This window comes from Erinaceus europaeus, chromosome 16, assembly GCF_950295315.1.
Source record: "Erinaceus europaeus chromosome 16, mEriEur2.1, whole genome shotgun sequence".
Lineage (NCBI taxonomy): Eukaryota > Metazoa > Chordata > Mammalia > Eulipotyphla > Erinaceidae > Erinaceus > Erinaceus europaeus.
The window spans coordinates 23,622,786-23,646,250 of NC_080177.1; the positions used below are offsets into that span (position 1 = coordinate 23,622,786).

The 23,465-nt window shown below is 41.4% G+C and overlaps 1 protein-coding gene across 3 annotated transcripts in view; it reads left to right on the forward strand.

Annotated features, from left to right (window-relative positions):
- DCAF5 (DDB1 and CUL4 associated factor 5) overlaps positions 1-23,465 on the forward strand; it is a 120,797-nt gene that overhangs the window by 25,617 nt on the left and 71,715 nt on the right. For all 3 annotated transcript variants that reach the window (XM_007535326.3, XM_016193536.2, XM_016193535.2), the window contains 4 exons: positions 9,241-9,384; positions 11,334-11,370; positions 13,280-13,419; positions 18,689-18,818. In XM_007535326.3, coding sequence (XP_007535388.1) covers positions 9,241-9,384; positions 11,334-11,370; positions 13,280-13,419; positions 18,689-18,818 — 451 coding nt within the window. The remainder of the gene's footprint in view (positions 1-9,240; positions 9,385-11,333; positions 11,371-13,279; positions 13,420-18,688; positions 18,819-23,465) is intronic.

Consider the following 23,465-nt stretch of genomic DNA (forward strand, 5'->3'; position numbering starts at 1 on the left):
TTTTCCTTCAGGTAGTGAAATGTCAAACCAAGGGGTAGAAACTGTAGAAACTATAGGTCACTTTTTTATTTTCCCTTTTGTTGCCCTTGTTGTTTGTCACTGTTGTTATTGCTGTCATTGTTGGATAGGACAGAGAGAAATAGAGAGAGGAGGGAAGACGGGGAGAGAAAGATAAAACACTTTTGCAGACCTGCTGCACTGCTTGTGAAGTGACCTCCCTGAAAGTGGGGAGCTGGGGGCTTGAACTGGTCCTTGTGCTTTGCGCCATGTGCCATGTGCGCCTGCTGTGCTACCACCCAGCCCCTGGTCACTTTTTTTTACCCTCAGTTCAATAGCTGAGCAGAAGAATGGTTACTGAATTTCAAAGGAGGTAAGTATAAGATAATACATAAATAAAAATAACAGATTGTAGAGCCATATACTTATCTCATAAACAAAGGGTTATGTATAAGTAAGCTGCTATGTCATTTTCCCCCTTTTTAAAATTTATTTATTTATTTTTGTTTTTTTATTATTGTTGTATTTATTATTGTTGTTATTGATGTCATCTTTGTTAGATAGGGCAGAGAGAAATGGAGAGAGGAGGGGAAGACAGAGGGGGGGAGAGAAAGACATCTGCAGATGGGCTTCACCGCTTGTGAAGTGACTCCCCTGCAGGTGGGGAGCCAGGGGCTTGACTCTCCTTTTTAAATTTATTATCTTTATTTATTGGCAGAAATCAAGAGGGTAAGGAGTGAGAGAGAGGGAGAGAGACATCTGCAGCACTGCTTCACTACTCATAAAGCTTTTCCCCTGCAGGTGGGATGGAGGCTTGAACCCAGGTCCCTGGTGCCCGCTATGTTATTTTCAACCTTGGCAAAATAACAAAGCTGATTTATTTCCCTGCTCATTGATGTACCAGTGATCATTTAGTATCAATTCAGTTACGTAGTAGGGGTGGCACTCAGACTGGCCTCTCAGAACTCAGGAGAGGGACAATCAGCAAAAAAGAAATTTGTCCTCACAGAGTGACAATTATAAACACTGAAAAGCACAAAGCACAAGGACTGACTGGTGAAAGGATCCCAGTTTGAGCCCCTGGCTCCCTTCCTGTAGGGGGGTTGCTTCACAGGCGGTGAAGCAGGTCTGCAGGTGTCTTTCTCTCTCCCTCTCTGCATTCCTCTCCTCTCTCCATTTCTCTATGTTCTATCCAACAACGAGAACATCAGTAACAACAACAATAATAACTATAATAATAAAACAACAAGGGCAACAAAAGGGAATAAGTAAATATAAAAAAATTTAAAAAAACACTGAAAAGAGGGAATAGATTGAGAAGAGAAAGCTAGGATGAAAGATTTTCCTTTTGTCTTAGGAAGTTAAAAAAAAACCTGGAGCAATATAAAAGTTTTAAATAAAATTGTTAGCGCCAACCATTTTGTACTATTTTCCATGTTCAAAATTGCATATTCTTGGTGATAACTTATTTCTGAAACAGACATTTTAAGGAATGTGTATAACTGTATAACACACTGGACTAAGTGTTATAAAATAAATAAAGGAAAAATAAAAGTTTTCCTCTTATTTGATAAAACAGAGAGAAATTCAGAGGGGGAGGAGAGATGAGGGAGAGAGAGACAGACAGAAAGAGCTGCGGCACTGCTTCATAGTTCATAAAGCTTTTCCTCCTGCAGGTGGGGAGTAGGGCTTTCCCCGGGGTCCTTGGACATGTGCGCTCATTTGGGTACACCATTGCCCAGCCCTTTTAAAACTGTTTTTCTTTTTTTCTTTACTTTCTTCTTTTAATTTTTTTTTTTTTCCTCCAGGGTTATTGCTGGGACTCAGTGCCTGCACCAAGTCCACTGCTCCTGGAGGCTGCTTTTTTCCTTTTGTTGCCCTTGTTTTATCATTGTTGCGGTTATTATTATTGTTGTTATTGCTGTCATTGTTGTTGGATAGGACAGAGAGAAGTGGAGAAAAGAAGGGAAGACAGAGAGGGGCAGAGAAAGACAGACACCTGCAGACCTGCTTCACCGCCTGTGAAGTGACTCCTCTGCAGGTGGGGCGCCAGGGGCTCAAACCGAGATCCTTATGTGCTCTTAACCCGCTGCGCTACCACCCAATCCCCTTCTTCTTCCTTTTTAAATGGAGCACTCACTGTTCATTTTTGCCTTGTGGTGCTGAGGATTGCATCTGGCATCTTTTATTTCTCAGTCAGGAAAGTCTTTTGTATAGTCATTATGTTATTTTCCCAGCTCACGCGAAGTGCTATTTTATATTATCTCAGTGACTACAGAAACCTTGAGTATAGATAGTTGGTATTTTCTTAGTATATGTGCTGCTGAAGCGAGCACTTTTTTTTTTTAATGATTTAATTTTTTTTTTTTTTTACCAGAGCACTGCTCAGCTCTGGTTAATGGCGGTATGGGGGATTGAACCTGGGATTTGAGAGCCTCAGGCATGAAAGTCTCTTTGCATAACCATTATGCTATACCCCCAAACGATAGTTGGTATTTTCTTTATGTTACTGTTAGAAGGTGAATTTTTGGCCCATCAAACACCTCCACTGCCAGCTGCCACTCTGTTTCTAAGTGTTTGACTCTGGGTTTCTCATCTAAGTGGGGTTCTGTAGTATTTGCCCTTTTGCATTTGGCATATTTAACTGAATGATTCTATTAACCAGATTTTTGAGGAGCATTTAAATGGCTTAATCTTTTGCTCTTCAAACTGTTTTTTGCAAAAAAAAAAAAAAAAAGCATTTTATCCTGAGTTCGAGAATGCTTTCTCTGTTCTGTCTTGTGTTGACTGGCTTTCTGAGGCAACCCAAAACAAATTCTTTCCTTCTGTGTCTCAGCTTTTCTGGGCTGCATAAATAGGAATGTTAAATACGTCTGTTACAGTGAGATGTGAAGGCTTTCATACCTTCAACTTGTAGCCCAAGCAGCCTAGGGAGTGCATTATAAAATAATTTTCTTTTTTTTTTAATTTATTGGATAGAGACAGCAGAAATGGAGAGTGAAGGGAGAGATAGCATGTGAGTTGTTTGTTACATCTTCTGACAAAGACCTAGAGGGCAAAGTAGAAACAGATCCTGCCAAAGTGATAATTTCTGCCTCAGTGATCCCAGTCTCTGTCTTCATCCTGTTAGTGACTAAGCACATGGCATTTTAATTGACCCAAGATACTCTGCAAATAACCTCGAATTTTGAATCACTAAGAATTTATTTGGAAAAATAAAGCCAACTAATAAATGCCTAGGAGGAACATCAGTCTGGTCGATGGGGTGAAATCTTTGAGAATGATTACGATATCCAGGTATAGATGTCCAACTTTTTTCCTTTTATTTCTTTATTGGGGGATTGATTAATGGTTTACAGTCGACAGTAAAGTGCAGTAGTTTGTAGATGTGTAACATTTCCCAGTTTTCCACACAATTCAACCCTCACTAGGTCCTCCTCAGTTGTCCAATTTTTCTTTTTCTTTTTTTAAGTGAATTTGGTTTTATGCTATTCCAATTCAATAGTGGTTGTACTGCCTGGTGCAGATCCTATTGAGAAATATGGAGGGTTCCCTCAGTTGTGAATATCCTACTCTTTTTTTTTTTAACATTTTAACTTTTTAAAATATTTATTTATTTTTCCTTTTGTTGCCCCCCCCTTTTTTTACTGTTGTAGTTATTGTTGTTGTTATGTCATTGTTGGATAGGACAGAGAGAAATGTAGAGAGATGGGGCAGACAGAGAGGGGGGAGAGAAAGAGAGACGCCTGCAGACCTGCTTCACCACCTGTGAAGCGACTCCCCTGCAGGTGAGGAGCCGGGCCCAGAACCGGGTTCCTTCTGTGGCTCCTTGCGCTTCACACCACGTGCGCTTAACCCGCTGTGCTACTGCCCTACTCCCAAATATCCTACTCTTACCTTAGAGAGTTCTGTTTTCTTTTTCTAACATGAGCATAAAAAAAAAATTATGGGAGTCGGGTGGTGGTGCAGCAGGTTAAGCGCACGTGGCGCAAAGCGTAAGGATCCGCTTAAGGATCCCGATTTGAGCCCCCGGCTCCCCACCTGCAAGGGAGTCGCTTCACAGGCGGTGAAGCAAGTCTGCAGGTGTCTGTCTTTCTCTCCCCCTCTCTGTCTTTCCCTCCTCTCTCCATTTCTCTCTGTCCTATCCAACAACGATGACATCAATAAGCACAGCAATGTTAAAACAACAAGGGCAACAAAAGGGAAAATAAATAAATAAAGCTTAAAAATTATTTTATTTTATGGGAATGCTCAAGCAGGCACAAAAGTACACTGTGCTCATCTACAAAAATTATCAGTATTTTATTATCTGTTTCCTCACTTATATTTTTGCCATGAGGATTATCTTGGGCTTGATGACCGCACTACAAATCCACCATTCCCAGCAACTTTTTTTTTTCTTCGTCCTTTTATTTTCATAGGACAGAGAAAAATTGAGAAGGGAGGGAGTGAAGGAGAGAAGAAGATGAATACCTGCAGATTTGCTTCACCATCTGAAGTTTTGTGCAATACTGGAATCTGTCAGAGATTCATTTAATATTTATTTAATTTTTAAATATTTATTTAGTCCTTTTGTTGCCCTTGTTTTATTGTTGTAGTTATTATTGTTGTTGTTATTGATGTCGTCATTGTTGGATAGGACAGAGAAATGGAGAGAGGAGGGGAACACATCGGGAGAAAGATACCTGCAGACCTTTTTCACCGCCTGTGAAGTGACTCCCCTGCAGGTGGGGAGCCGGGGGCTCAAACCTGGATTCTTACGCTGGTCCTTGTGCTTTGCGCCACCTGCGTTTAGCCTGCTGCGCTACCGCCCAACTCCCTAATATTTATTTTTATATACTGGACAGAGACAGAGAAATTGAGAGGGTAGGGGGAGATAGAGACGAAGCTACCTTCAGCACTGTTTCACTGCTCTCAAAGCTTTCCTCTCCTCTGCCGGTGAGGGCTTGAGCTTTGTAATGTATGCCACCAGGCCCTGAGCTTCATTTATTCATTAATCAGGAGAAACAATATAAGACAAGAGAGAGAATCAGAGCATCACACAGGCTTATGTGGTATTGGGGACTGAGTTTGGCACTTGATGTTTTCCAGTCCCGTGCTTTACCATCGCACCTCTTCCCAGGCCACACAGCGCTAGAATCGGTATAATCTGAGGCAGTTCTTCCCAGGTCTGCAGTTTACTTCTGTCTTTATTTCTTTTTCCTTTTCTCTTCTTTTCTTTCCTTCTTTATTACCTACATGTTTGAACTATACTACTAGGGCAGAAAATGCCATCAATTGTCTATCAGATAAATTTGCTCTGTTGCTTATTTTTTGGTTCAGTAATGTAGGTTGTCTAAAGTAGTGGTTCAAAGTGGTGGACGTTGAGAATGTTAACTGCTTGCCTTTGAATTTTAGCTCTACCACTTTACTTACTGTATGACCTTGGCAAGTTACTTAACTTTTATGACTTATAAAACTCACGAGTGTAGACTTATTGCCCCACTATTTTATATAATAAAATAGACTCAGGGAGATTAGATTGGAAACATGAGTGGGTAGAAGAAGCATGTGGCCCTTTTTTATTTATTTATTTATTTTACAATTTTTTTTTTCCCTCCAGGGTTATTGCTGGGCTCGGTGCCTGCACCATGAATCCACCGCTCCTGGAGGCCATTTTTCCCCCTTTTTGTTGCCCTAGTTGTTGCAGCCTCGTTGCGGTTATTATTGCCATTGTTGACGTTGCTTTGTTGTTGGATAGGACAGAGAGAAATGGAGAGAGGAGGGGAAGACAGAGAGAGAGGGGAGAGAAAGATAGACACCTGCAGACCTGCTTCACTGCCCATGAAGCGACTCCCCTGCAGGTGGGGAGCCGGGGGGCTCGAACCTGGATCCTTACGCCGGTTCCTGCGCTTTGCGCCACGTGCGCTTAACCCACTGCACCACCGCCCGACTCCCAGCATGTGGCCCTTTTTATCTTTTAACATTTCAGTTTTGATAGATGAATGGGTATAGAGAAATATTTCTATAATATAAGATACATAATCTCAAAAACAGTGCTCAGTCTCTGACCTGTGGTGTCATTGTTGAGGAAAAACTATTAAGAATAGGGACAGTGGAGAAGTATCCATAACTAGTCTACAACTACTTATGGGGTGAAAAACTGCCTTGAGTGATTTTTTTTCATTAGAGCAAAATAACAAAGCCCAAACCTGTATTTATCACAACCTTAACTTGTAGGGGATCAAGATCTCAATAACTAGCCCAGGCAGAAAGCTAATAGTTGAGCGAGGGAAAACATAAACTCGGAACACTAAGGGCCATACTGAAGGAATCAAGGGTCTGGTAACCAGACAGTGTGACAGACGGTGGGAGAAGAAATTCAAAAAACAAAGGCATGCAAGGAAGGAAGTGATTTTTGCTCCCTCTTCTTCTTTTCTCCATATATATAATTTATTCCCTTTTGTTGCCTTTTTTTATTGTTGTAGTTACTGTTGTTGCTATTATTGATGTTGTTGTTGTTGGATAGGACAGAGAGAAATGGAGAGAGGAGGTGAAGACAGAGGGAAAGAGAAAGACACCTGCAGACCTGCTTCACTGCTTGTGAGGCGACTCCCCTGTAGGTGGGGAGCCGGGGGGCTCGCACCCAGGATCCTTAGGCCAGTCCTTGGGTTTTGCGCCACGTGCAATTAACCCGCTGCGCTACAGCCTGACTCCCAAAGCAGCGAAAGTCTTATGCATGCTGCTAATATAGATGAATCTTGAGGACATTGTGTTAGTTAGGCCCAAGAAGGCAAGTTTTTATATGACCTAGCTTATTATATGAGCTGTCAAATTTATGAGAGCAGAAAGTTGAATGGTGGTCATTGCAGACTGGGTGGCATTGTTGTTTTTATTGGCATTTTCAGTTTGGGATGATGTAGAAGTTCTGCAGATGGATAGTGCTGTTGGCTGCACAGCAATTTGAATATACTTAGTGTCCCTGAATTCTACACCTGGAGTGATTATACTGGTATACTGCATATTAAGTACATTCTCCCACAATAAAGTCAGTCTCCAAACAACTCTGCCCTAGAACTGGTGTTCATTATAAGCAATTCCTTTTATAGCCACTTAGATAGAAATCAGATACATTCTTTCTCCCCCCCCCCTTAGTTATCTTTATTTATTGTGTATAGATAGCCAGGAAACAAGAGGGTAGGGGAGATAGAAAGGGAGAGAGAGGAGAGACACCTGCAGACATGCTGTACTACTTGCAAAGCTTTCCCTCTACAGGTAGGGCTGGGGGCTTGAACCTGGGTCCTTGTGCATTGTAACATGTGTACTCAACCAGGTGTGCCAACACCCGCCCCCTATAGCCACCTAGATAATCAGATGAGATTAGGCGTGTTCAGGTTGGTATGGCCGTAGATGGCCCTAGATAATCAAACACCACAGATAAGCAGGTGTAAACATACTCACTCAGTGTCAGTTCTTTGGGGGGCACTGGGTTAGGTGCTGGATTCTCCAAAGTGAACAAAACACTGCCAAGATTCTTGCTGTCAGCATTTTTTTTTTTTGCCTCCAGGGTTATTGCTAGGGTTTGGTGCCTGCACTACAAATCCATTGCTCCTGAAGTCCATTTTTCTCATTTTGTTGCCCTTGTTGTTGTCATTATTGTTATTGTTGCCATTGATGTTGTTGGGGAAGACTGAGAAGGGGAGAGAAAGACAGCCACCTGCAGACCTGCTTCACCTGTGAAGCGGCTCCCCCTGCAGGTTGGGAGCAGGAGTAGGGTGTGGGGTGTGCTGGAACCGGGATTCCCTATGCCTGTCTGTGCGCTTCAAGCCAAGTGTGCTTAACCCACTGCACTACCACTAGCACCTAACTCCCAGCTGTCAGCAGCTTTTAAATTTTTTGTTTTACATAAATAGGTGTTGGTATACATCCTATTTGACATTTCATTTTTCTCCTTACTAACAACTTTTGGACGTCTGAGTTCATTCTTTTGACTCTACTGATGTAGTGATTGCTTGCGGTGCTTCTGTACTGATGTATTATGAGTTGTGACTTGTGTTGAATGCCGGAGAGGAGGCAGAGGTAGAGGTGTAGTGCTTGCTGTGTTTTGCTACCTGTGTTTGCTCCTGTTACATCTGAGAATTTTTTTTTATAAATCTGGCATTTTTAATAGGAGTACAGCATAGACTCATTCAAAGTCAAGCAGTGCTAGATATATAAAGTATAAGCCAAAAAAAAAAATCCTCCAATCTGTCACTACTTTTAATCCTATTATCTGGGGCTAGTCACCAGTTCCTATTTATCCTTCTTTCCATCTTTTAATGTATCTATAAATAAAAAGGGTGTATAGGGGGCCGGGTGGTGTTGCACCTGGTTGAGTGCACATGTTACAATGCACAAGGACCCAGGTCGAGCCCCTGGTCCCCACCTGCAGGGGTAAAGATTTACAAGTAGTGAAGCAGGGCTGCAGGTGTCTCTCTCTCACTCTCCCTCTCTGTCTCCCCCATCCCCATCGATTTCTGGCTGTCTCTACACAATAAATAAAGATTAAAAAAAGAATATAGCACATATACTCATCTCATGCTCTGAGGCTGGCTCATACCTTGTAGTTTTAATATTGCTCATTTATTTAAGATTATTGATATAAAGTAGTTATACAGAAGGAAGAGCTAGTCTGAACTTCCCTAAAGACTGGATTCTGTCTAAAATGATTCTGTTACTGTGTTAGGCAATTACTTGGTTGTCACTTATACAATGTGTCGATAATGTCACATCAAGGAAAGTTAGTGTTCTGGAAATATAACGTTAAGAGTTTTCTTTAGCAAGCACTAGAAACCCAACTAGGATTGTTAGTAAAAAAAAAAAATGTGTGTGTGTGTGTGTGTGTGTGTGTGTGTGTGTGTGTGTGTGTGTTGTGTGGGAAGTATGTTAGTAGAGAGATTTTATTAGCAAATGAAGAAATATTTTAACAGCTAGGTCTCTGCAAAGTTAAGAGTAGGGTGACTTTAAACATCAGTGCTTATCCTTTTTTCCATCTCTGCATGTCTGTTCAAAGATTAATTTCCTGGGGAAAAGTGAGTAACTCAGACTATGTATCAACTGGTAATGTAAGGGGATCGAGTCCTTCCTGGGTTTTGTGCCCTGTCAGAACCTCATGGACTTGGGTAGAAATAGTTTTGGAAAGGATGGGATTCAAAGCTGACACAACCAAGTGTCAGTTTTGAAATATCAGCTGTCTTAACCCTAGATTTTTACTCTCCTCTCAAGGAGGAGACGATCGTCGGGTTCTGCTATGGCACATGGAACAAGCTATTCACTCCAGAGTCAAGCCCATACAGTTGAAGGGAGAACATCACTCCAACATTTTTTGCCTGGCTTTCAACAGTGGCAACACCAAAGTTTTCTCAGGAGGTGAGAAGAAAGGAGATTTCCACCTTGGGAAGTTTATTGTTGGGCTTTTAGATAAAGGAGCTTCAAAATAACTTATTTTTCTTCCTTTATCTCACTTTTCTTTTGAATTACTGGTTTCCCAGTTTGTCTTTTCTGCCTGACAGCACCGTAAATACTTTAAGTGCTACATGCCTCCACCCTTCTTTCTTTCTCTTCTGTTCTTTTTACTTCTTCATTCTCATTCTTCTCCTCTTTTTATTTTTTTGCTTAGCAAGTTTCACGTTGCTGTCTGGCACACAGCAATACGTATATTTGTACTTAGCCTCACTATGTGTAGTTCACCCTGTTTATTTATTTTTGAAGTTTATGTTTCATTTTATAGATTTTATAAGCTGTGACCAATATTGATACCAACATATACATGTTTTTTTTAAAAAAAATTACCTTTATTTATTTATTAGATAGAGACATCCAGAAATTGAGAGGGAAGGGGGAGAGGCAGAGAGACACCTGCAACACTGCTTCACCCACATCTCACATTCAGTTACTGAACCACTTGCCATCTTAGGCGGCCTTTTGCCTTTTGCATATGCTAGTCCTTTATGGGTCATACTTAATGGTCCAGTCTTGACCAAATTCCTTCCCCTAAGTTTTCCATTTGGTAAGAGTTTTGATATATTTGAGTTTCTGTTCAGATGTCTCTTTCCAAAAAAGAAAAAAGACATCCCCCCCCTTCTGCCATGTGCTTTCACCTTGTACGTGGAGAAAACAATTGTTCATTTATTTTTGTCCTTACTACAAGATAACCCATCTTGATGTTGTTAAGTTCTGTGGACAGTTGGTCTGTGAATTCCTCTGGGACCGTGCAGAATCTTAGTCGATGTATTTCTAGCACCCAACACTGTGCCAGATAAACTAGAAATGTGGATTCAGTTTACTTGTCCCCCCCCCCCCCTTTGCTTTTACACATGTGCTTTCTCATCATTCCTAGACTGTGTTTTCATTCACTTAGAAACACAAAAGAGGGAGAGACCCCACAGCACCAGAGTGTCTCTGTGAGCTCTTGCACTCCTGTGTGGTGCTGGGGCTTGATTCTGAGTTAAGTGAATGGCAAGACGCTCAGCCTGAGCAAGATACTTACCTACCTGGTGAGCTCTCTCTCTGGCCCTGCTTTCCTTGGCATTTACCTACAACACATTACCCGAAGTCAGATCTTTAAGGTGACCTGGACATGTCATTACTGCTACTTTTACTTTGTTTTTATTCTCATTCCTCTTTGACTTTCTACTTAAGTAACTGTTGGTTGTGCTTTTTGTATAGAGTGGGGTGTTTTGTTTGTTTTTGTTTTCTTTCGATGTCTTTTTATGCTTACAGTTTCAGTTTTTGAATTTTTTTCTAAATCATTTTGTGAGGAAAGTCATTGTGATTCTAGAACAGTTGTCACATGGATGTAGTTTCTAATCTTCCTGACAGATGTCTGCTCTTCTATAAATGCACTCTGTCTTTACAGAACCCTGTCAAGTAGATACAGCTGTTTCCCCTATTTTAGTATTTTCTTTAAAAAAAAATGCTATCATAGAAAAAGTATAGATTTTACTCCAGGTTTAAAAATTAATGTTTTTGCTTTTAAATGGAAAGCTAACAATAATTTGAACAAATTGATTTGTCTATGATCATTTGCACAAAATGACCACAGTTTTTTGTTTGTTTGTTTGTTTTCAACATCGTCTATTGGGTAATACATTTGAAAACTTTTATTATGCCAAATCTAGTTGCTAACATGCACTTTAAAATTCTTTGTAAGAGCATCTTATATCCTTCTTGAATTATTTTTATACATTTTGTTTCTAACTAGCATGCTTAGTTTGTATTGACATTGACTTTGTTCATGTGTTTTCCCTGAAAGCATTAGCATGCTAAATTATATTGTGAAGGAATTACCAAGTGGCTGCTTTTTTTTTCCCATATAGGAAATGATGAACAAGTTATTCTCCATGATGTGGAAAGGTAAGTAAATAGTTGGTATGTGAAGGAAACTATATTTCATGGGAAGAGAGGCAGAAGCAGATGTCTCTGTTTTTTTGCTACCACGGTTATCACTAGGGCTCTAGGCTTATATGATTCCACCAATCCTGGGAGACTTTTTTTTTTTTTTTTGGTAGATAGAGGATGAGGAATGAAGAGGGAACCAGGCAGAGAGCAGGAGAAACATCAAAGTACTCATGGTGGGGCAGAGGGAGGAAAAATTTGAGCATCATTCTGGCGCATGTGTTGTCATAGGTTGAAATCAGGACCTTGTGCTAAGGGTCCAGCCTTTTATTCACTGTGTCACCTCCTGAGCTGCCAAATATTTCTTTAGACCAAAACAGTTCATTGAAAGTTAACACCAGCTGCTTTTCTCTGACAAAGTTTCTTGTAATAGTTTTAAGATAAAATTTTGATTAAAAAAAAAAAGAAGAAGAAGAAAGAAAAAGGAAAAAATTTACAAAGTTGGTGGCAAGTTAGAGCTTTCAGATGAAGAAGAGTTTGGAAGGGGGCCAAGCAGCGGCTCACCTGGGTGAGCACACACATTACAGTGCACAAACACCCAGGCTCAAGCAGGGCTGCAGGCGTCTTTCTGTCTCTTTCCCTCTCTGTCTCCCATTCCTTTCTCAATCTCTCTCTCTCTCTATCCAATAGTAAATACATAACAAGATTGGGGACAAAAAGGCTTTAAAAAAGTTTGGAAGGAAATATAGTGAGTAACTTAATTTATTTAGTTTTTATAATGTGTCAGACATAGTTCTAAGTGGTTTTGTGTTAGGCCATTCAATTAATTCTGATCATTTTATGAGGAAAGAATATTGTGGTTTCAATGACAGAAAACTGAGCCATAGATTGTTAGGGTAACTTAAGGTCAATTGGTGCTTCAGAGCAATCCTTTTACTGTGCCAAGACTGCCGGGAGATGCCTCTTCTAACTGTCCCCATCAAACCTGGCTGCTTTAAAGCTTTGCCTTGCTTACTAGAAATCCAGAGACATTTCTAGGTTCAAACAGAAGCAGATGTGTTCTGCAGTAAATGAAAACATAAAACTCGTCTGTTGAGTTACTTTCATATCCCCTTATTTAGGCAAAAACTAGATGTATTGTGAAAACTTTTTGCTAGTATTTTCCTTTTTCTTTCTTGCCTTCTTTTTTTTTTTTTTTTAAGAATTTATTCATTCCTGAGAAGGATAAGAGAGAGAAAGGACCAGACATCACTCTGGTACATGTGCTGCCGGGGATTGAATCTGGGACCTCATGGTTGAGAATCCAGTGCTCTATCCACTGTGCCACCACCCGGACCACAGCTAGTATTTTCTTTTACCTGAAAGTTGAATGCTTCATTTTAAATTCCTATTTTGTTGTTGTCACTGGATCTCTTACCAAAATGAGCCAATGCTCTCCACCCTCCAGGTAGAAAGAGAGACCAAGAGAGAAAGATAAGCTTCCCCCAGTACATTGGGGCCCTAGGTCAGGCACATAGTGTACCACCAGCCTTCCTGAGTGAGCTCTTGTGTGAACATGTTATCTGTTTTATGAGAGAATGATACCAGAGCCACTTAGTTCCCTCATATGTGGTAGCCAGGGATCAAAACCTAGACTGCTGAGTGCCTACCTTTTTTTTTTCCTTTTTGTTAAAAGGATTATTAGCAGAACAGTGCATGAGAGTCAAGAGAGAAAGAAGAGAATAGGGGGAATAGGAAATATGCTCTACTCGGAGCATATTCTTTAGGAGGAAACTGCATGGATACCCTCTTTTAAATGCAGATAGTATCCTTTGGGGTTAGCTAGGTTAGCTTTCCTGTGGAAATGACAGGTCATTTCACCTTGGGGGCTGCGGGGCTGGGATTCTGCACCTGACTCCTATATATGTGTGCCTGTTCTGTCTTCCAGCAGTGAGACCTTGGATGTATTTGCTCATGAAGATGCAGTATATGGCTTGTCAGTGAGCCCAGTGAATGACAACATTTTTGCCAGCTCCTCAGACGATGGCCGAGTTCTCATCTGGGACATCCGGGAGTCTCCCCATGGAGGTAAGGGTTGCTACAAAAGGCTATTAAATTGCTTTGAAAAGTTGGGTGTCAGTTTCATTGCAGATTGAATTTATGATTTAAGGAATCTGGTTGGGAGTGATGTAAAAAAGAAAGACAATTTGGGAGTCGGGCGGTAGCGCAGAGGGTTAAGAGCACGTGGAGCAAAGCGCAAGGACCAGCGAAAGGATCCCGGTTTGAACCGGCTTGCCACCTGCAGGGGAGCAAGTGGTGAAGCAGGTCTGCAGGTGTCTATCTTTCTCTCCCTGCTCTTTGTCTTCCCCTCCTCTCTCCATTTCTCTGTCCTAACAACGATGGCATCAATAACAACAACAATAATAACTACAACAGCAATAAAAAACAAGGGCAACAAAAGGGAAAATAAATATAATAAAAAAGTAAAAAAAAAAAAAAGAAAAAAGAAAGAAAGAAAGACAATTCACATGTGAGCATGGTTATGTGTCTGTCTGTGGAGTTCCTGCTTTAGCCTAAGTAATCAGAAGTGAAGTGCCTATGCCATCCATACCCAGTCACTTGTGAATCTCTGTAAACCCCTGCATCTGTAGTAAATGCCACAGCATTTTGGTGTACAGTATTTGGTCCTAAGAAGCAGAAGATCTGGTGCCTTACTCTGAGGGAAGCCACCAAGGACTAGTTCTGAGAAGCTGACATGCACACATTTTTAGCTGTTTGTGGAGAATGGAGTGGCATACACTCTTTGCATTTCCTAGTTTCAGACTTGTACTTTGGCCAAAAGAACCACAGAAGCTCCCTTTATGCATTAGATTTAAAGTGATGACACATATTGTCTATTGAAGGGGGGCTGTCTGGTTGAGTTTCTCCTAATGTGCTTTTTTGAGTCTCTGAAGTATAAAATGAAGAACTTAGTACATTAAATTTCTCCGAGACTCTTCAGGAAATGCATGTTTCCTGCAGAATCATCTCTTACTCTGCATATCTTCGAAGGCTTTCTTACTGTCTTCAGTGCTACCCCCACCCACCCAAGGTACAGCTTTGTCACGATCATACCTGCATACATGGAGTTACTGTCCTGATTACATTGCTAAACAGGATCTGGAGCTTTTCATTCTGTATTCGGAGCATTTATCTTACTGGGCTGTGCTTATTATTCATCTTCACATTGTAAGAGAAACGAGTTCTTAGGGTTAAGTAGACAAGCTAGCAACAGCTATAATTGAGTTGCCCTGTGATTGGTCAGGGGAATTCTCCTTTGTTTGGGCGGCTTAATGGCTGAGAGAGCTCTTAACCAGAGGCCTGTGAAATACCACATATGGGGACATGGACAGGCTAGTGCTTTTTGTCTGTCTGCTTTGAATAAGACCCATAGGAATATGTCCTTCCAGATAGTACAGTGATCCCTTCTCCTGAAGCTGGGTGATAATGCAAAAAAGTCCTTGAGTTTTTTCTTTTCCCTTTTTTCTTTCTTTCTCTCTTTCTTTCTTTCTTTCTTTCTTTCTTTCTTTCTTTCTTTCTTTCTTTCTTTCTTTCTTATTTATGTATTTAGTTATTTTACTAGAGCACTGCTCAGCTCTGGTGGTGCAGGGGATTAAACCTGGGACTTTGGAGCCTCAGGCATGAGAGTCTGTTTGCATAACCATGATGCTATCTACCCCGCCCTCCTTTTCTTTTCTTTATGTTTTCTTCTTTTTTTTTAAATACGCTTTTAAATTTTATTTTCCCTTTTGTTGCCCTGTTATGTTTTCTTCTAAGAAGGGATATTTCTCCGTTTTTTGTTTTTTTTTTAACCAGAGCACTACTCAGCTCTAGTTTATGTCGGTGCAGGGGGGTTGAACCTGGGATTTGGGAGCCTCAGGCATGAGAGTCTCTTTGTCTCTTTGCATGATTATTATGCTATCTACCCTTGCCTCCCACTTTTTAAAAAGATTTTATTTATTCATGAAGATAGAAAGAGAGAGAGAGAGAACACCAGACATCACTCTGGTACATGTGCTGCCAGGGATTGAACTCTGGACCTCATGCAATTAAGTGCACAAGTTACAATGCACGAGGACCTGGGTTTGAGTCCCCAGTCTCTGCCTGAAGGGGAGAAGCTTTGGTAAAGCTCTTTGAGTCTCTGCAGATGTCTCTGTCTCTCTTCTTCTCTATCACCCCCTTCCCTCTTGATTTCTGACTGTCTCTAGCCAATAAATAAATAAAAATAATAATTAAAATAATAATAATAAAGAGAGGGACAGAGATACCTGCAGCACTGTTTCACCACTCATGAAGCTTTCCCTCTGTAGGTGGGGACCGGAGACTTGAACCCTGGTCCTTGCATATTGTAACATGTATGCTCAACTAGGTACACCACTACCCCGCCCTATGGGATTTCTAGGTAAAGTTGATTTGAGCTGACTGATGTAAGAAAAGTTCAAGTTTGGAGCCGGGTCGTGGCACACCTGGTTGAGTGCACATGTTACAATCTGAAGGACCCAGGTTCGAGATCCCAGTCCCCACCTGCAGGGGAAAGCTTCACAAATGGTGAAGCAGGGCTGCAGGTGTCTCTCTGTCTCTCTCCCTCTCCCTCTCTATCAACCCCTTCCCTCTCAATCTCTGGCTGTCACTATTCAATAAATAAATAAAGACAATTAAAAAATTTTTTAAAAGGGGGTCGGCCTGCATCCATGCTCCCAGAGGGATAGAGAATGGGAAAGCTATGGGGGGGGGGGGTTAGGATATGGAGATTGGGTGGTGAAAATTGTGTGGAGTTGTACCCCTCCTGCCCTATGGTTTTGTTAATTTATCCTTTCTTAAATAAAAAATAAATTTAAAAAAAGGGGGGGTTGGGCGGTGGCGCAGTGGGTTAAGCGCACGTGGCGCAAAGCGCAGGGACCGGTGTAAGGATCCTGGTTCAAGCCCCCTGCTCCCCACCTGCAGGGGAGTCACTTCACAGGCGGTGAAGCAGGTCTGCAGGTGTCTTTCTCTCCCCCTCTCTGTCTTCCCCTCTTCTCTCCATTTCTCTCTGTCCTGTCCAACAACGAATGACATCAACGGTGGTAATAATAATAACCACAACGAGGCTACAACAACAAGGGCAACAAAAGGGGAAAAAATGGCCTCCAGGAGCGGTGGATTCGTGGTGCAGGCACCGAGCCCAGCAATAACCATGGAGGGAAAAAAAAAAATTTTAAAAAAAGAAAGAAAAGTTCAAGTTCTAGATGCCCCTCCCTTTTTGTAATTTAATACTGAGTAAAACCATAAAGTTGTAAACAGACCATTTTCTTTTCAAATTAGGGAGTGAGCATTATGTTCAGCAGAAGACACTGCACTTTTTTTTAAAATTGATTTTATTATTTTTTTTTAATTATTGAGGAATTAATGTTTTACATTCAACAGTAAATACAATAGTTTGTACGTGCATAACATTCCCCAGTTTCCCATTTAACAATACAACCTCCACTATGTCATTTATCATCCTTCATGGACCTGTATTCTCCCCACCCACCCACCCCGAGTCTTTTACTTTGGTGCAATACGCCAATTCCATTTCAGGTTCTACTTGTGTTTTCTTTTCTGATCTTGTTTTTCAACTTCTGCCTGAGAGTGAGATCATCCCATATTCATCCTTCTGTTTCTGACTTATTTCACTCAACATGATTTTTTCAAGGTCCATCCATCCATCCAAGATTGTCTGAAAACGGTGAAGTCACCATTTTTTACAGCTGAGTAGTATTTTATTGTGTATATATACACCACAACTTGCTCAGCCACTCATCTGTTGTTGGACACCTGGGTTGCTTCCAGGTTTTGGCTATTACAAATTGTGCTGCCAAGAACATATGTGTACACAGATCTTTTTGGATGGGTGTTGGGTTCCTTAGGATATATCCCCAGGAGGGGAATTGCAGGGTCATAGGGTAGGTCCATTTCTAGCCTTCTGAGAGTTCTCCAGACTGTTCTCCACAGAGCTTGGACCAATTGACATTCCCACCAGCAGTGCAGGAGGGTTCCTTTGACCCCACACCCTCTCCAGCATTTGCTGCTGTTACCTTTTCTGATGTATGACATTCTCACAGAAGTGAAGTGATATCTCATTGTTGTCTTGATTTTCATTTCTCTGACAATCAGAGACTTGGAGCATTTTTTCATGTGTTTCTCAGCCTTTTGGATCTCTTCTGTGGTGAATATTCTGTCCAAGTCCACCCCCCCCATTTTTGGATGGGGTTATTTATTGTCTTGTTGTTGAGTCTGGCAAGCTCTTTATATATGTTGGTTATTAAACTCTTGTCTGATGCATGGCATGTAAAGATCTTCTCCCATTCTGTGAGGGGTCTCTTGGTTTGGGTAGTGGTTTCTTTTGCTGTGAAAAAGCTTTTTAATTTGATGTAGTCCCATAGGTTTATACTTGCCTTAGTCTTCTTTGTAACTGGATTCATTTCATTGAAGATGTCTTTAAAATTTATGCGGAAAAGAGTTCTGCCAATATTTTCCTCTAAGTATTTGATAGTTTGTGGTCTAACATCCAAGTCCTTGATCCACTTGGAATTTACTTTTGTATTTGGTGAAATACAGTGATTCAGTTTCATTCTTCTGCATATTTCAACCCATTGTTTCCAACACCATTTGTTGAAGAGACTCTGCTTTCCCCATGTAATAGTCTGGGCCCCTTTGTCAAAGATTAGATGTCCATAGGTGTGAACACTGCACTCTTGTTTTGCCTTGTCTTCCTTAAATCTGTGTAGTTTCAAAACTTAAAAAAAAAATTAAAGCTAATATTTTTAGTTTAAGATATAAAGCCCTCCCTGTAATTGGCACATTTCTTAACTCATGGAATTCCATTTTACTTATTATATAAATAGCTTACATTTATATTGACCATGTGTATTTTGTCACATGATCTGAATAGGTGCTATATAAATTTCTGAGTAGCACAACTTCAGTCAGGTTTACTTAAATGTGGTTATTGCTCTTTCAGGCTTTTCTCCTTCTCCTCCTTCTTAAAGAATTTATTTGGTCATGAGAGAGAAAGAACCAGACATCACTCTGGTGCATATGTTGCTGGGGATTGAACTTGGGGACTCATGATTGAGAGTCCAATGCTTTATCCACTGCTTCACCTCCTGGACCACTTTCAGGCTTTTCTTTATGAAGAAAGTGTATCCTAGGACTTGTGGGGCCCCGGAGGTAGGGTGATAACTAGGGTGGTGCACTGCGTTGAGGTTCTTGCCCACTGAGCATAGTCCTGCTTGTCTCCCTGTCCCAGATCCAAAGGGGCCAAAAATGAACTGATAGATAATTTCTTTCTTCACAGAACCCTTCTGCCTGGCAAACTACCCATCAGCCTTTCACAGTGTCATGTTTAACCCTGTGGAACCTCGGTTATTGGCTACAGCCAACTCAAAGGAAGGAGTGGGACTCTGGGATATTCGAAAGCCTCAGAGGTGAGTTTCCTTTATTCATAATGTGTTAAAATTGGCTGCAAAAAAAAAAAAAGAAGAAAAGAAAAGAAAATTGCAATCCTCATACTGTCATCAGTCGATAAAAGTTGTGAAAATCTACACATGGCAGTTAATATCAGTTGGATGTCTCCTAACATGTACATGTCTCTGAAGCTGGGGGGGAGGTGGTCCTTGTTCCAATTTGAGGGAAGTGTGAGAAATCCACACTCATTGTTGATGAGAAGTCAGTAATCTGGACTCTAGACAGTATCAGTTCTAGGCATTTATCTTTGTATGAAGAAGCACTGACAGGAGCCTCCTTTCAGTATTGCCTTCTGTCTTTAGGTGAATGTCAGACTCCTTATTGTTGAACCATTGTTTTTACTGCAATGCTAGTGAATGACTCATGGACAATAATGCAAAGTCACCTTCCCAGCTCAATGTTTATTCTTTTAAGAGTCGGGGGGAGAGACAGAAAGGAGAGACACTACTTTATTGATCCACCATCTCTGAGATTATCCTCCTCCATGCACTGTGATGCCCCCATGTGGACCAGGGCCCCCTGAGACTACATAATCCAACAGAGAATTCTCTTGCCCTCTCTTTTGCAATATACCTTGCTCTTGTTTTTCCATGCAGCTAAAAAATACATGTAGTGACTGGATCACTACTGTTCCTTTGTAGTGTATTTTTAAAATTTTTTTTATTTTTTTGCCTCCAGGGTTATCGCTGGGGTTCAGTACCTGCACTATGACTCCACTGCTCCTAGATGCCATGTTTTCCCATTTTGTTGCCCTTGTTATTATTGTTGCTATTGTTGTTGTTGGATAGGACAGAGAGAAACTGAGAGAGAAGAGGAAGACAAGAGGGGGCAGAAAAAGATAGACACCTGCAGACCTGCCTCACTGCTTCTGAAGCAACCTCCCACCCACCCACCCCGAGTCTCTTACTTTGGTGCAATACGCTAATTCCATTTCAGGTTCTACTTGTGTTTTCTTTTCTGATCTTGTTTTTCAACTTCTGCCTGAGAGTGAGATCATCCCATATTCATCCTTCTGTTTATGACTTATTTCACTCAACATGATTTTTTCAGGGTCCATCCATCCATCCAAGATTGTCTGAAAACGGTGAAGTCACCATTTTTTACAGCTGAGTAGTATTCTATTGTGTATATATACACCACAACTTGCTCAGCCACTCATCTGTTGTTGGACACCTGGGTTGCTTCCAGGTTTTGGCTATTACAAATTGTGCTGCCAGGAACATAGCCATACACAGATCTTTTTGGATGGGTGTTGGGTTCCTTAGGATATAGTCTCAGGAGAGGAATTCCAAGTCCTTGCTTTTCACGCCATGTGCACTTAAACCGCTGTGCTACCTCCCAGACCCCACATTTTATTCTTAAGCTTTTAAGGAAGCTTCTTCTCTGCCAGGAGGACTGTCTACTGTGTTCAGCTGTAATGTATGTCTTGGACTGTTTAGGAACAGCTGTTCTGCAATATCTTATTTACATAAGGCAGAATTTGAATGAACTATGCCAGCCTTCTCCCAACCTGCTGTATCCCATATTTATAATGGTAATGCATAGTTAGCAGCTGGAGCAGGGCCTGAGCTATTTGATCCTAGGGGAAACCTTGAATAGTTAGTTGGTGATGTCAGCATTGCTTGGGGGAGTTGGAGGGGGTTGTCAAACAGGGACTGAATGTTCTAGCTCTCATTTTCTCCACCAGTGCTCTGTTTTATGGATTCTCATTCTCTTTCCACTTGGGGCCTCATTAAACATGACTTTTCTTGTGTGCTTTCTCTCTCTCTCTCTCTCTGACTTTTGAAAAGTCCAAATGGGATTATTGTTTTATTTTTATGCTAGGATTTATTAGGTTTAGGTTTTATAGGCACACAAGTACAATGAAAAGTAAGAAAAAGTCCACCATTCTTGGTTATCTGTTACTTCTTTCTTTGTTTATTTATTTTCTCTTTTGTTGCCCTTGCTGTTTTTTATTGTTGTAGTTATTATTTTTTTTTTAAAGAATTTATTTCTTTATTCATGAGAAAGATAGGAGGAGAGAAAGAACCAGACATCACTCTGCTACATGTGCTCTCCCGCTCGAACTCAGGATCTCATGGTTGAGAATCCAACACTTAATCCACTGCGCTACTTCCAGACCACTGTTGTTGTAGTTATTGTTGTTATCGATGTCGTTATTGTTAGATAGGACAGAGAGAAATGGAGTTAGGAGGGGAAGACAGAGGGGGGAAAGAAAGATAGATACCTGCAGACCTGCTTCACTACTCCCCCGCAGGTGGGCTGCCGGGGCTCGTATCCTTGCGCAGGTCCTTTTGCTTCGTACCACGTGTGCTTAACCCAGTATGCTACCGCCGGACCCCCTTGTTTTGTTTTTTTAATGTTTGTATATCCACATAGTTATTTCCCTTCTTGATCTCTAGCTGTTCTTTCTAAAGGTGGATGACTTCATGGATCCTTTCAGAACATAATGTATATACCAGCATGTTTATGTATTCTTTAAAAATTTTACACTAGGGGGACTGGGTGGGTAATAGTGCAGCAGGTTAAGCGCACATGGCCCAAAGTACGAGGACCGGCGTAATTTTATTATTATTATTATTATTATTATTATTATTATTATTTCCTCCAGGGTTACTGCTGGGCTCGGTGCCTGCACCATGAATCCACTGCTCCTGGAGGCCATCTTTCCCCCTTTTTGTTGCCCTAGTTGTTGCAGCCTCGTTGCGGTCACTATTGCCATTGTTGACGTTGCTTTGTTGTTGGATAGGACAGAGAGAAATGGAGAGAGGAGGGGAAGACAGAGAGAGAGGGCTGCAGACCTGCTTCACCGCCCGTGACGCGACTCCCCTGCAGGTGGGGAGCCGGGGGCTCGAACCGGGATCCTTACACCGGTCCCTGCGCTTTGCGCCACGTGCGCTTAACCCACTGCGCCACCGCCCGACCCTCTATTTTATTATTTTTTAATGCTACCAGGGTTATTGCTAAGGCCTCGATGCTGGCACCACAAATCCATCACTCCCAGTGGCAATATTTTCCTTTGCCCTCCCTTTCTATTATACTTGATAGGACAAAGAAAAATTGAAAAGGGAGGGGAGATAAAAGAAGGAGAGAGAAAGATAAACACCTGCAGATCTGCTTCATTGCTTGTGAAGTGTACCCCTGTAGGTGAGGAGCGAGGCTGGAACCCAGGTTTTTGCAGTGGTATTAAGTGCACTTAACTGGGTGCGTCACCACCTGGACCTTTACTTTTTTTTTTGTCTCCAGGGTCATTGCTGGGGCTCTGTGCGAATCCACTGCTCCTGGAGGCTATTTTTTTCCCTTTTGTTGTCCTTATTGTTTATTATTGTTGTTGTTATTGATGTCATTGTTGGACAGAGAGAACTCGAAAGAGATGGGGAAGACAGAGGGGGAAAGAAAAGCAGACACCTGCAGACCTGCTTCACCACCTGTGAAGCAACACTCCTCCACCCCCCCACCCCCGCAGGGGAGGGGGGCGGCTCGCACCTGGGATCCTTAGACCAGTCCTTAGGCTTTGCGCCATGTGCACTTAACCCACTGACCACTGGCTCCCTAAAATATTTTTTAAATAAATAAAAATAAATCTTAAAAATTTTAAACTAAAGCAACAATGTAGTAATACCCACTATCTTGGAACATTTTTTATATAAACATCTATAGACCTAGCACTTTTTCTTTTAATAGCTATGTGATACTCTGTTTCTATAATGTATCCAACAACACAGAATTCTTATTTCCAGATTGGGCCATTATAAAGAAGGGTGCATTGAATCTGACTGTACATCTACTTTAGCTCACCTTTGCAAAAATATCTGTCAGGAATTTCTGTGTCTGTCTATCTGTTTTTACCAGAGCACTGCTCAGCTCTGGTTCATGGTGGTACAGTGGATTGAACCTGAGACCTAGGAGCCTCAGGCATGAGAATATGTCTGCATTAACCATTATGCTATCTTCCCTGCCAAAGAATGTGCACTTTATATATATTTTAAATATTTATTTGTTATTCCCTTTTGTTGTCCTTGTTGTTTTATTATTGTTGTTGTTATTGATGTCATTGGATAGAACAGAGAGAAATGGAGAGAGGAGGGGAAGACGGAGAGGGGGAGAGAAAGAGACACCTGCAGACCTGCTTCACCTCTTGTAAAGTGACACCCCTGCAGGTGGGGAGCTGTGGGCTTGAACCAGGATCCTTAAGCCGGTCCATGTGCTTTGCGCCACCTGCGCTTAACCCGGTGCTCTGCTGCTCGACTCCCGCATTTTATATTTTGATAAAGATTGTCAAATTATTCTGCCAACAATTTGCCTGTAACTTATAAATCTACTAGTTGTACATGAAACTACTTGTTTCTTCAGACTGTGGTCAACATTTCAACTATTTCTAAGCTTATGGAGGGGGATATCTGTTTTGAATAGTTCTTCAATTATGGTATTTTTGGTAACCTACAGTTTCAGAGCCCATATGGGAGAAACCTTGTCTAATAAGGATAATTGGCAAACTTGACTGGTTTGTTTTTTTCCTGGGAAAGGAGCCGCACAGTGCTGTGGGACTAGGGTGTTTTTTGCCTGTTCCAACTCTGTGGCCTTTATAAGCTTTTATAGGTGAAGCA